A 13,987-nucleotide genomic window follows, 5' to 3' on the forward strand; every position below is an offset into this window, starting at 1 on the left:
CTAAGGCCCCAACCCACTGCTGGCCAAGAACGGGGAGACACTCATCAAGGATACCGAGGCAGTCAGGGCCCGCTGGAAGGAGCACTTCGAAGATCTCCTCAATCGAGACTCTGCCTTCAACTCGCGTGTTCTCAACTCCATCCCGCAGCATGCTACCTGCTATCACCTCAGTGAGACCCCAACGCTGCACGAGGTAGATAAAGCCATAAGACAGCTCAAAAACAACAAGGCTACGGTGCGGATGGAATCCCTGCATGAGGCATTGAAGTATGGCAGAGAGGCACTGCTGTCGCGAATACATGATCTCATCTCTCTCATCTGGAGGGAGGAGAGCATGCTGGGAGATCTCAGAGATGCAGTAATCGTGATCATTTTTAAAAAAGGGGGACAAGTCCGACTGTGGCAACTACAGAGAAATCTCCCTGCTATCAGCCACTGGGAAGGTCGTCGCTAGAGTCCTCCTCAACCATCTTCTTCCCGTGGCTGAGGAGCTCCTCCCGGAGTCACAGTGCGGATTACGTCCCCTACGGGGCACAATGGACATGATCTTTGCAACACGACAGCTACAGGAAAAATGCAGGGAACAGCGCCAGCCCTTATACATGGCCTTCTTCGACCTGTCATCCGCGAGGGTCTATGGAGCATCCGCCTCTGTTTTAGATGCCCCAAAAGTTCACCACCATCTTTCGCCTGCTCCACAATGAAATGCAGGCCGTGATCCTTACCAACAGGATCCATCACAAACCCAATCCACGTCTGAACTGGGGTCAAACAGGGCTGCGTCATCGCCCCAACCCTCTTCTCAATTTCTCGCCACCATGCTCCACCTCACAGTCAACAAGCTCCCTGCTGGAGTGGAACTAAACTACAGAACCAGTGGGAACCTGTTCAACCTGCGCCATCTCCAGGCCAGGTCCATGACCACCCCAACCTCTGTTATTGAGCTACAGTATGAGGATGATGCCTGCGTCTGCGCACATACAGAGGCTGAATTCCAGAACATAGTCGACGTATTTACTGAGGCGTACGAAAGCATGGGCCTTACACTAAACATCAGCAAGACAAAGGTCCTCCACCAGCCTGTCCTCACCGCACAGCACTTGCACCCAGTCATCAAGATCCACGGCACGGCCCTGGTCATCGTGGACCATTTCCCATATCTCGGGAGCTTCCTATCAACAAGAGCAGGCATCGACGACGAGATCCAACACCACCCCCAGTGCACCACTGCAGCCTTCGGCCGCCTGAAGAAAAGAGTGTTTGAAGACAAGGCCCTCAAAACTGCTACCAAGCTCATGGTCTACAGGGCTGTAGTAACACCTGCCCCCCTGTATGGATCAGAGACATGGACCATGTACAGTAGACACCTCAAGTTGCTGGAAAAATATCACTAACGATGTCTCCGCAAGATCCTACAAATCCCCTGGGAGGACAGATGCACCAACATCAGCGTCATCGACCAGGCCAACATCCCCAGCATTGAAGCACTGACCACACTTGATCAGCTCCGCTGGGCAGGCCACATAGTTTGCACGAGACTCCCAAAGCAAGTGCTCTACTTGGAGCTCCTTCACGGCAAACGAGCCAAAGGTGGGCAGCGGAAACGTTACAAGGACACCCTCAAAGCCTCCCTAATAAAGTGCAACATCCCCACTGACACCTGGGAGTCCCTGGCCAAAGACCACCCTAAGTGGAGGAAATACATCCGGAAAGGCGCTGAGCACCTCGAGACTCGTCGCCGAGAACATGCAGAAATCATACGCAGGCAGCGGAAAGAGCATGCGGCAAACCAGTTCCACCCACCCCTTCCCTCAATGACTATCTGCCCCACCTGTGACAGAGTCTGTGGCTTTCGAATTGGACTGTTCAGCCACCAAAGAACTCACCAGGACAGGAAGCAAGTCTTCCTCAATTCCGAGGGACTGCCTATGATGATGATGATACACCCCATCCGTTATACACTCACCCGTTATACACCTGCCTATTATACACCTGCCCATTATATACCCAACCCGTTATACACCCTGCCCATTATACACACGCCCATTATACACCTGCCCATTATACACCTGCCCGTTATACACCTGCCCATTACACACCCCGCCCGTTATACAACCCACCCATCATACACCCGCCAGTCATACACCCACCCGTTATACACCCGCCCGTTATACACACTGCCCGTTATACACCCAACCCGTTATACACCCTGCCCATTATACACACGCCCATTATACACCCCGCCCGTTATACACCTCGCCCATTATACACCCCGCCCATTACACACCCTGCCTGCTACACACCCAACCTATGATACACCAGCCAGTCATACACCCGCCCGTTATACACCCGTCCTTTGTACACACTGCCCATTACACGGCTTGCCCATTATAAACCCCGCCGGTTATACACCCAGCCCGTTATACACACTGCCCGTTATATACCCCACCCATTATTCACCCGCCAGTCATACATCCCGCACGTTATACACCTGTCCTTTATACACACCACCCATTACACGGCCCACCCGTTATAAAGCTCGCCCGTTATACACCCCCCGCTATACACCCCCCACCCGTTACACACCCCGCCCATTACACATTCCGCCCGTTATAAACCCCGCCCATTATACACCCGGATGTCCGTTATACAACCATCGTTATACACCTTGCCTTTTATACACCTTGCCCATTATATACCCGCCCCTTATACACCCCGCCCCTTATACACCCCGCGCATTATACACCTCGCCCAATATACCCAGCCCATTATACACGCGCCAGTCACCTGCCCACCCATTTTGTGCCACCCCATTATACCTCCTACCCATTATAGACCCCGCCCGTTCTACACCCCGCCCGTTCTACATCGCGCCCGTTATACACCCCGCCCATTATACACCCCGCTAATTATACACCCCACCCGTTATACACCCTGCTAATTATACACCCCGCCAATTATACACCCCGCCCGATATATACACGCTCATTATACACCCCGCCCGTTATACATCCCGCTCGTTATACACCCTGCCGCTATACACCCCGCCCGTTATACAACCTCCCGTTATACACAAGCCCGTTATACATCCCGCCCATTATACATCCCACCCATTACACACCCCACCCGTTATACGCCCGTCCATTACACACCCCGCTCATTATACACCCCGCCTATTATACGCCCCACCCCCATTATACACCCGGCCGTTATACACCCGGTTCGTTATACACCCGTACATTATGCATCCACCCGTTTTCCCCCGCCCGTTTCCCCCCACCCGTTTTCCCCCCGCCCGTTATACACCCCGCCCATTATATACCCCGCCCGTTATACACCCGCCGTTATACACCCGTCCGTTTCCCTCCCACCCATTATACACCCTGCCCGTTATCCACCCGTCTGTTCCCCCCCGCCCATTATACACCCCGCCCGTTATACACCCGCCCATTATACACCCCGCCCGTTATACACCCCACCCGTTATACACCCGCCCATTATACACATGTCCGTTATACATCCCGCCCATTATACATCCCGCCTGTTGTACATCCCGCCCCGTTTTACACCCGCCCGTTATACACCCGTCCGTTATACACCCGTTATACACCCTGCCCGTTATAAATCCCCGTTTTACACCCGTCCGTTATACACCCGTTATACACCAGCCCCTTATACATCCCGCCCGTTATACACCTACCGGTTTTACACCCTCCCATTATACACCCGCCCATTTTACACCCATCCGTTTTACATCCTCCCGTCATACCCCCGGCCCATTAAACCCCCCGGCCATTACATACCCGCCCATTACACACTGCTATGCTCTAGGTTACAGATAGCCAAAGTTACAGAAATTGTGTACACAACACCTTTAATGCGCACAGGGAGCGTACTCAGAGTTTTAGCAAGTTTCAAAATGGGTGAAGAGATTTAAAATCAGGGATTATGTTTATTGCTTTTCATGGAATGACTTGTTTTGTTACTAATACCTTCTCGTTCTATAGGTCAGTAAAATCAGCTTGGTGGATCTCGCTGGAAGTGAAAGGGCAGATTCCACAGGAGCCAAGGGAACACGGTTAAAGGTGAGGATCTGCATCCATCCAACCATTCGTCTATCCCCTCTTTCACTCATTCATCTCATCATCCACCCATCCCTCTGTTCAATCATCCACCCATCCACCCTTCTATCCATCTATCTGTCCCTCCATCCATTTGTTCACCCAACTAGCCTAGCAACCATTCCTCCATTCATCCATCCACTTACCTTTCTGTGAATCGACCCATGTGTTCATTCATCCAGCTGCCTGTCCATCCAGTCACCCAATCCATCCCTCAACCCAGTGATCTGCCGACCTTTCTCCCTGTCTGCCTGCTGCTTCACTCGTTCATCCCTCTGTCCTGTCATCCTTCCACTCACCTCGATGTATTTATCAGTATATCTGTGTAATGCTGTAGTCAAAGCTCTAACGGCAGGAGGGCTGGATTTTCCGGCCCTTTGCGGGTGAAAGACGGTGGGGTGGTCTCCAGCGCCTCACCGCAATCCTCCGGTCGGGTTTTGCGGCGGTGCAGAGCAGCACTGCCAGGAAGAGCTGTGCCGGGAACGCCTCTGGTTGCGACACTGGCGCGAGCTTTGAGCCTTGCCCGACCCGTCCGGCCGGAAGGGCGCCAGCAATGACTGCCTGGGAGATCCGTGCGGTCCAGCCGTTCCGGCGACGGAGAGGAAGGTAAAGTAGTGCAAACGTTAGTGCCAGTGTTTTTGTTTACAATTCTTGTGCAATTTGCGGGCTGAGGGCAATATTTCAGGAATGTTTTTGTGGGTGTTTCAGGTTTCCCTCCCCATCCCCCCGCAGGCCTCTCGGAGCGCTCCCGGCCCGGCTCTTTAACTCGGGAGTTTCCCATCCTTGCGCCACGAGAGGTAGGTGTACAATGCCTCCCTTAGCGCTGCGCCCCCTGATGCAGGGCCCCAGATATCTAAACTTACCTACTGAGGCACAAACTATTCCCAGCCGCTAACTTTCCTGTCTCGCCGTCATTATCGCCCCGAAAGCAGAAAATCGAAAAATCCAGCCCCTTGTACCTCTCAGGCAGTGATCCCAATGTTAGTGCTCTTGATTCTTGTCACTGTTCCACATTCCAGTTTGTGTTTGCTTCCGTGTGACCTCTCTTCCAGTTTTGAAGCACACAGCAGGGTTTTGATGCACGCTTCAGTCTGTGAATGTGGAGGATTGGAAGCAGGCCATTGAAGCATGCCGTTACTTTGATGTACGTGCGTGGAGTGTCCTAGGTCACGTCGGTGCATTCCCATTTGGAGTCCTTTAGTAGTTCATAGATGCACCTTGTATCCCTTAGGTTTGAGCTTCCACATAATAGTTTTACAAGTGTCCTGTTTTGCACTGGATTATTGGTGGTGGCCTGAGTTTATGAGCACTTCGAATGAATGCTCTCGGTTGAAATTGCATGTGTAATTCATAAGAAACCCATTTCTATCAAATTGTTTACTATTCGGCTCAATTTAGGACACGTTTATTTGTACTGTAAAAATGCCCACCCTTTGTCTCTGATTTGGTCCCCTTGGTGGATAAGCCACACTCTGGAGTTTCTCTGGAATGTGTAACTGGAACTGCCCAGCCCAACTTCTCACTGACTTTGCAAATTGTAACCTGATCTACTTTGACTTCCAGAAGCCACAGAGGATAGATCTCCTCAGAAGCCATCAAGTGCCAGCAAAAGTGCTGCTTCCCCCAGCCGAAATTCCTTACACCAGCGCAAATGCATGACCTTACCCGCCCCCCCACACACATAGATGGGGCATTGTGTTCGGATTGTTAACAGGTTTATTAGGTATGAAGTGAAGAGTGACAGTGTAGTGACTTCTGGATTTTATCCACTCCAACGATATCCCTTGTAGGGGGGTTGTAAGAATGTGATCCGTCTTCCCTGAGTTCCCTGTCTCTCCTCCGATCCCCCCCAGCCTTGTCTCTCTCACCCCACCCCAGTCTATCTCTCCCTCTCCCCAACCTACACGACTCTCTTTCTTCCCCCCTCCCCACCCGACTCTCCCCCCCCCCCCCCCCACCCCGACTCTCTCTCCCTCCCAGACTCTCCCTCTCCCCAACCTCCACGGCTCTCTTTCTCTTTCCCCCGCCCCCTGACTCTCCCTCCCATCCACCCCAGGCTCTCTCTCCACTCCCCCACCACCCCCTCACCAGGCTCTCTCTCCACCCTCCCCCCACCCCCCCAGGCTCTCTCTCAATCCACCCACCCCCCCCAGTCACTCTCTCCACCCACACACCCAGGCTCTCTCTCCATCCACCCACCCCCCCAGTCACTCTCTCCACCCACCCAGCCACCCACCCAGGCTCTCTCTCCATCCACCCACCCACCCACCCAGTCACTCTCTCCACCCACCCACCCACCCAGTCACTCTCTCCACCCACCCACCCACCCAGTCACTCTCTCCACCCACCCACCCACCCACCCAGGCTCTCTCTCCATCCACCCCACGCCCCCAAGGCACTCTCTCCCACCTACCCGCCCACCACCCCAGACTCTCTTTCTTCCTCCCTCCCATCCCGAAGGCTCTTTCTCCCTCTCTCTCTTCCCCCCTCCCTCTCGGCCGCCAGCCGGCACGGGGCCACTCGGCTCAGGGCCGCTTGGGCCGGGGGCTCAGCGGGCAACGTGGTCGGAATGATTCAGGTTTGGGCGTGAGGCATCGGGGGCGGAGTCTCAACAGATGTATGTGCAGAAAGACAGAAAAAACACAGTACAAATAGTCAGTCCCCTCAATTTATTATTGTGTCAGGTTAATAGCTCTCTCCTTGTTTGTTACAGGAAGGTGCGAATATCAATAAATCCCTAACGACCCTGGGCAAAGTCATCTCAGCACTGGCGGATGTGGTGAGTGCAAGCTGTCACTTTATTGGAGTTGTTCTGGTATGGGGAGATGTTGGCATTACTCCATGTTCAAACAGATAGGGAAGAAGCTGAAGGGGACCTAGGAGTCTTCGCAGAATCAACGCTCAACATGCCAACCAATGCAAAGCGGCAATCAACAAAGCCAATAGAATGTTGAACTCGATAGCCACAGCAGTAGGATACAGGTCAGAGGAAGTCACTGTACAGACCCTACCCCACCTACAGTGTCCAGTCCTAGTCGCCGAGACACAAGAGAGTCCTTCTAGCACAGGAGTCAGGGCAAGAAAACAAAAAAAGACTTGCATTTTAATAGCGCCTTTCACTATCTCAGGATTTTACAGCCAATGAAGTATGTTTGAAGTGTAGTCACTGTTGTAATGTAGGAAACACAGCAGCCAAATTGCGCACAGCAAGCTCCCACAAACAACAATGCGATAATGGCCAGATAATCTGTATTTTAGTGTTGCTTTAGTTGTTGATTGAGGAATAAATATTAACCAGAACATTAGGGAGAACGCCCCTGCTCTTCTTCCCACTCCCTTGCTCCCTCAGTGCTGCACTGGAGTGTCGGCCTAGATCTTTGGACCTAAGTCTCTAGAGTGGGACTTGAACTCGCAGCCTTCTGACTCAGTGAATTGTGAGGAAAGTTTGGAAAAACTTCAACCTTTCAGTCTTAAAAGGTGGTGCCTGTCAGGTGAGCTCACAGAGCGTTTATAAGATTGTAAATGGAGAAAGCAAATCCAGAAAACGTAAATTGCCAGAGTAGGTTAAGGGACACATGTTGACTTAGGAATGATATCAGGAAGTTCTTCATCACCTTAAAAGTGTCCTTTATGGATAGAGTCTCTCTATAGAAGAGATTTCCCCAGTAAAAGGGGTCCTGATGGTGAAGCTCAGTCTCCAATTGCTGTACAGATGCCCTTTAATGGTTGTCTGCTCAATCTGATGAAGTCAGTGATGTGCTGTCAGTGTTGTGGAGTAGCTGCAGTGATATGCCATGTGTCTGACCCGTTCAATCACCGTCTTCCTCTTTCTGTCTGTTACAGGATTCCGGATCAAACAAGGTATGAACAATGATCTGCTCTCTGACACTCGGGTTAATCGGGTTCAAACGGTGTGCTCTCTCAGAGCACAGTGAGATCAGGCTCAGCTGTGATGCCCCACAGTGAAATAGCCTGCCAACACTGACTGCTCGGGCTCAGCCACGAGGAATTCACTACCTGGGCGAGGTACAGAGTGCAACTGACGCCCACGGGGCCGTACCTCAGCAAAGTCAGGAGGGGTGGTGGAGAGGAGAGGAGAGGAGGGGGAGGGAACACAGACTGCCATCAGCTTGGAAGAGTCCACTCCGCCTTTGAAGTCGCTGGAGCGTCACGGTTGGCAAACTGAGCCATGTCGGTTTCAGTGTGAGCACGGGTGCAATACATCCAAACCTGTACTGTTCAGGGCAGAGGCTGCAGGGACAAAGTGGGCAGTTAACACATGGTGCGAGTTCCTTGCTGGATGGTACAGTAAGGGGTTCATGCACGGCTCCTGGGTGTGTTGTTCAGGGGGTTGGTGTATGGCTCATTTTTTATTCTAGGTATGATTTTGTGGTTCAGTAGCTCAGTCCGGTCCTTTAGGTGAGCCCTCACGCCTTTTGTTCCAGAAAGTGCTTTCACTTTGTCAGCTATTAAAGTAAATCAGTATCATGCCCAGGGATTGAACGCAGACCATTTCCTCCTTTGTTTTAACCTACTGGTGTTATCCGGTGTCCTCAGGTGATTTTTCCTGGTCTTTGGAAGGTCGAAGAGTATCACTGTGCTATACTAGGACTTGGGCTTTATTCAAGACTCATTTGTTAAATATTAAAAGAACAAGTGAACAGTAATGAACTGAAGATGTTCCAGTAGTTTTTAAGCTTAACTATCTCCTGAAATGAATAGAGAATTAATCATTGGAACTTAGCACTAAACTAGAGTGTACGTAACAGTCTCAGGTGGTGGTGCTTTGCCTTATCCACAGAAGCTGCCAAACCTGACTATCTCTCGTCACAGACTTTAGACAGATTCTTCAATTTGAACCAGACAGGCTGAGAAATACTTTCCAAAACACAACTGCGATCAAGCCAATTTAAACTCCAAAGAACAGTCAATCAATTATACATTCAAACCAATCCCAGAAGCCGCGTGTATTTGAATTGAATGGCATGGCTCCTCACTCAGGCACCTGGCTCAGTCACAAATTTGCAGCAATTGTGTTAAAATAAATTAGGAAATGTTCTTCCGTGAGTGAAGCTGATGTGGCAACACTTTGGGCTGGATTTCCCGATCCGACTGGAAGGTCACTGGTGCTTTACAGCCAATGAAGTACTTTTGGAGTGTAGTCACTGTTGTAATGCGGGAAACGCGGCCACAAATTTGCGCACAGCAAGCTCCCACAAACAGCAATGTGATACTGACCAGATAATCTGTTTTTTTGTTATGTTGATTGAGGGTTAAATATTGGCCAGGACACCGGGGATAACTCCCCTGCTCTTCTTCGAAAGTAGTGCCGTGGGATCTTTTACATCCACTAGAATCAAAGAGACCATTACCTTGCTGTATCTTAGACAAACATGCTTCATTTTATGTCACAGCACCTTTGTCTCTAAGTGAGAGAGGTTGATTCCGGAGATTCTTTTTTAGTCACTTGAAGTCCAATCGGCCTGAGCGATCTTGGGCTGGAGAGGGGAAAGGTCACTGCTTTTAACCAGCAGCCCCTGCAGGAGGTCAGGCTAGGCCCGGTTCCTTGCCCACAGCCCGCTGGCACTGATCACAGAGTGTCACATAGAGGATTGGGGTGGAACCCTAGTGGGACTGTACCTCAGCGAGGAATCAGTGCCTTCAGTGTAATATAGAGATCCCACTAGTGGGCAACTACTCCATCTAGTGGAGTGCTGTGGTACTGCAACTACTGTTATATAGCATAAAAGGATCATGTGACAAGGTCACATGACAAGTTTTCTGCCGAGCCATCTTGTGTGCTTAGTGATGTCGTAAAAAATATATCACATTCAGGAGAGCTGGGGGAAAAATAAACTCTAATTTGAGAAGACGATTGAGATATAACACAGTTAACTGCTGCTTCTAATCTGAAACCGTTAATGTGTTCTGTTTGTGAAATATTTTTTTCCCATTCAATGCTGAGCAGAACAAGAAAAAGAAGAAATCGGATTTCATCCCATACAGAGACTCTGTGCTGACATGGCTGCTGCGTGAAAACCTGGGTAAGGGAGCCCCCTCCGTCCATACAGTTCTTTACTGAGTGTCGCAGGTAGCTGATGGATTTGCCACAATAGCTAACAGTTAGTATGGCCGGCTGTTAATAATGCTTCGAAACTGCTGCTGTGGAGGTCTGGCAGAAAAAGAAAGACTTGCATTTATAGAGCACCTTTAACGACCACCGAACGTCTCAAAGTGCTTTATCGCCAATGAAGTACCTTTGGGAGTGCAGTCACTGTTGTAATGTGGGAAATGCAGCAGTCAACTTGCACACAGCAAGCTCCCACAAACAGCAATGTATGTGATAATGACCAGATAATCTGTTTTTGTGATGTTGATTGAGGGATAAATATTGGCCAGGACACCGGGGATAACTCCCCTGTTCTTCTTCAAAATAATGCCATGGGATCTTTTACGTCCACTTGAGGGGGCAAACGGGGCCTCAGTTTAACGTCTCATCCGAAAGACGGCACCTCCGACAGTGCAGCACTCCCTCAGTACTGCATTGGACAACACTATGAATTGCTCACGGTCCTTCCATCCTGACACCTGGATTCATATTATAAAGAAATAAAGAAAGACTCGCATTAATAAAACACCTTGGGACATCCGAAAGCGTTTTACAACCACTGAAGTACTTTGTGACCTGTAGTCACTGTTGTAGTGTAGAATACTCTGTTTTTAGGTGTTCACTGAGGGATAAATACTGGCCAGGACACTGGGGAGAACTCACCAGCTCTTCTTTGAATAGTGCCATGGGATCTTCAGCTGAGAGGGCAGACGGGGACTCGGTTTAACGTCTCATCTGAAAATCAGCTCCTCTGACAGTGCAGCGCGGAGTCAGACGAGATTTTGTGATCGCACAACGTTCTGACTCAGCAATGCAGGTACTACCACTGAACCGTGGCTGAAGAGGGTCTCCTCTCACTAGAAATGGCCTCAAACCAATTGCGTTTGATTCGTCTTAACTTCCTGTCAGAGGATACACTGGCAGCGCTAGTTAACACTGCCAGTTGGTCAGTAAGGGAAGTGGGGGGGGCGAGTGGGCAATGAATGGGCACTGAATGGGCAGCCACAGTGGAGTCAGTGATCCAGACACGCACCTGTTTCAGGGAAGAGCAGGAAAAGCCTGTCTGATAGATGTTGGGAAGTATATAAACAGTGTGGTATGGCAACCTAGCCTGTTGGATGTGTATGTACCATTATTGTTGGTATTCGGACTACTGGAAGTGAGAATGAGAGGATAGTTCTTCCCCCTTCACTGGGGTTGGGTGAATGGGTCACAGAGCCACTGTGCCAGTCACACCTCCCGCTCGCCAGCCCAGGCCTGCCACTGCCACTGGGAGTACAGTCAGAGGCATGAAGATCTGGTGGGTTAAAGACAAGAAGGAAGTGTTCGGGAGGGGTCGTTTACATTGGATTTAACACATTGCTTCTCTGCAGGGGGCAATTCTCGGACGGCCATGGTGGCAGCCCTCAGTCCAGCCGACATCAACTACGATGAGACACTCAGCACCCTAAGGTAAGGAACAGATCAGCTGTCCCAGGCGGTATCAGTGGGGTGTTGGAGGGAGGGAGTAGCTGGGCTTAGGGCAGAGAGAGGGAGTGTATAAATGAAGAACTGGAGAGTGGGGTGGCTGGGTTAAGGGCTTGGGGAGTGAGGGGATGGGTTAAGGGCTGGGGGAGGGAAGGGCTGGGTTAAGAGCTTGGGGAGGGTGGGAATGGGTTAAGGGCTTGGGGAGGGAGGGGATGGGTTAATAGCTGGGGGAGGGAGGGAATGGGTTAAGGCCTGGGGGAGGGTGGGGCGGTGGGGTGAAGGAAACAGGTGGTAATAGGGGTTCAGTAGGGAAAAGATGGTGAAACATTGAAGGAGTTGAAGACTGCTAAAGCGTTGGAGACATGTGGGAAAGTGGGGTTACTTTTCATGGGACATTGGCACCAGTTCTGGGACAGGAAGGAGCTGTGCTCCAATTGAACCAGGATGGGACCCGTGTCCTAGCAGAAAGGGAGGTGGCAAAGGCTTTAAACTAGTAAGATGGGGGGAGGGATCTACAAGTAACATCGGCAGCCTAAATATAAACAAAACAGGAAAATGAGCATAGGAAAGAATAAAGTAAGGGAGGACATTGATGGCAAGGGAGTAAATAGAGTTATAGAACAAGAGTCTAAAAAGATGATTAAACATAAAGTGAGAGGAAATCCTATTACAAACGAGTTAAACTATCTGCACATCACTGCAAACAGTGTCCGTAATAAAACAGGAGAACTGGAGGCAATCATACATTGCGAGGAACCAGACATAGTAGGGATTACTGAGACATGGCTACAGAAAAATCAAGACTGGGAAATAAACATTGTAGGGTATATTATATTTAGAAAAGATAGAGAGGGGAAAAATTGGAGGGATAAGATAATGGCAGTAGAAAAAAGTGACGCAGTTATCAGCAAAACAAAAATAGAATCCATGTGGATAGAGATAAAAGATAACAAAGGATCAATCACATTAATAAATGTAGTCTACAGACCACCTCATAGTGGAAGGGAGGTGGAGGAAGAAATATGCAGACAAATTATGGAAATGAGTAAAAAACATAGAATACTAATCATGGGGGATTTCAACAACCCAGCTATTAATTGGACAGAAGAGGGAGATAAAGGGGCTAACAGAATGGAGTTCCTATAATGTGTACAGGAATCCTTTCTAACCCAATATGTAAAAAGCCCAACAAGGGATCGAGTAATGAGAAATGAACCAGGGTAGATAAGAGAAGTAAAAGTAGGGGAGCATCTAGTCACTAGTGACCATAATATAATACACTTCAAGATGATAATTGAGAAGGACATAAGTATGATGAAAACCAAGGTAATAGATTGGAGGAAAGCTGATTTTGAGGGGCTGAGAATATAACTTGGGAAAATAAAATGGGCAACAATATTAACAAAAAACAATGTAGAGCAGCAATGGGAAACATTTAAAATGGTGTTCAACAAGAGCAGGGACAATATATTCCACTCAAAGGAAAGAACAAACTAAACACTAATGAGACTTCATGTATGAATAAAGCCATAAGGGAACAATTGAGGGTAAGGAAAGCATCATACACTAAGTACATAGTCAGCAGGGGAGTGCATGATGAGGGAGAATATGAAAAGAGTAAGGGGTAGAAATTGGCCCCCAGCCCGAAAGGGGGCGCTCCCACCCTGTTTCGCTGGTTTTTACCACAGCTGCGGTTCAAGTCGCCTCTTGAGCGACGTTCAGCTCTTTGTTGTTTTTTTTCCCTTGCATCCAGAAGTCGCTCTTAATGGGGACGGTGGCAACACTTGAGGAGCGAATATGGGGCAGTGATAGCAACTGAGCGACAGAAGTTGAGGGTGGTGCAGAATGACAATCGTGATGACATCATCACAGCGCCGTGTCACCAAGGCTCTCTCCCTTCACTTAAAGGGGAGAGCCTCCGCGATTTTTAAATTTCGATCCACTGGGCCACCAGGGAGGGTTTCGGCCGGGCCACGGGCCTGGCACCCAAGAGGGGAGGTCAAGCTGCCTGTTGGCAGCCCGGCCGAACCCGGGTGCATAATTGTCAGCCCGATATGGCAGTCAGCTGACAAAAAAAACATGGCGGCAGTGGCAGTGCGCCCTCCCCTTTAAGGGAAGCCGCACTGCCCTTTCAGAAGGCCACAGCCTCACTGGACCACCGGGAAAAGCAAGTTTTGGCATCGCCAGGTGGGCCGAAGATTTTCAGAGGGGATTGTCGCCGTCGGGGAGAGTGGGGGGGGGGGGCTGCGGGCCAGTCGTCTATGGGCAGTGCGCACGGTGATGACGCGCT

The 13,987-nt window shown here is 50.1% G+C and overlaps 1 protein-coding gene across 2 annotated transcripts in view; it reads left to right on the forward strand.

The window, feature by feature from the left end:
- The window catches only part of kif1aa (kinesin family member 1Aa), a 511,950-nt gene that overhangs the window by 314,689 nt on the left and 183,274 nt on the right, over positions 1-13,987 (forward strand). For both annotated transcript variants that reach the window (XM_070882200.1, XM_070882201.1), the window contains exons 7-11: positions 4,008-4,085; positions 6,835-6,900; positions 7,965-7,982; positions 10,090-10,165; positions 11,604-11,682. In XM_070882200.1, coding sequence (XP_070738301.1) covers positions 4,008-4,085; positions 6,835-6,900; positions 7,965-7,982; positions 10,090-10,165; positions 11,604-11,682 — 317 coding nt within the window. The remainder of the gene's footprint in view (positions 1-4,007; positions 4,086-6,834; positions 6,901-7,964; positions 7,983-10,089; positions 10,166-11,603; positions 11,683-13,987) is intronic.

The sequence above is a fragment of the Pristiophorus japonicus genome, chromosome 6, assembly GCF_044704955.1.
Source record: "Pristiophorus japonicus isolate sPriJap1 chromosome 6, sPriJap1.hap1, whole genome shotgun sequence".
Taxonomy (NCBI): Eukaryota; Metazoa; Chordata; class Chondrichthyes; family Pristiophoridae; genus Pristiophorus; species Pristiophorus japonicus.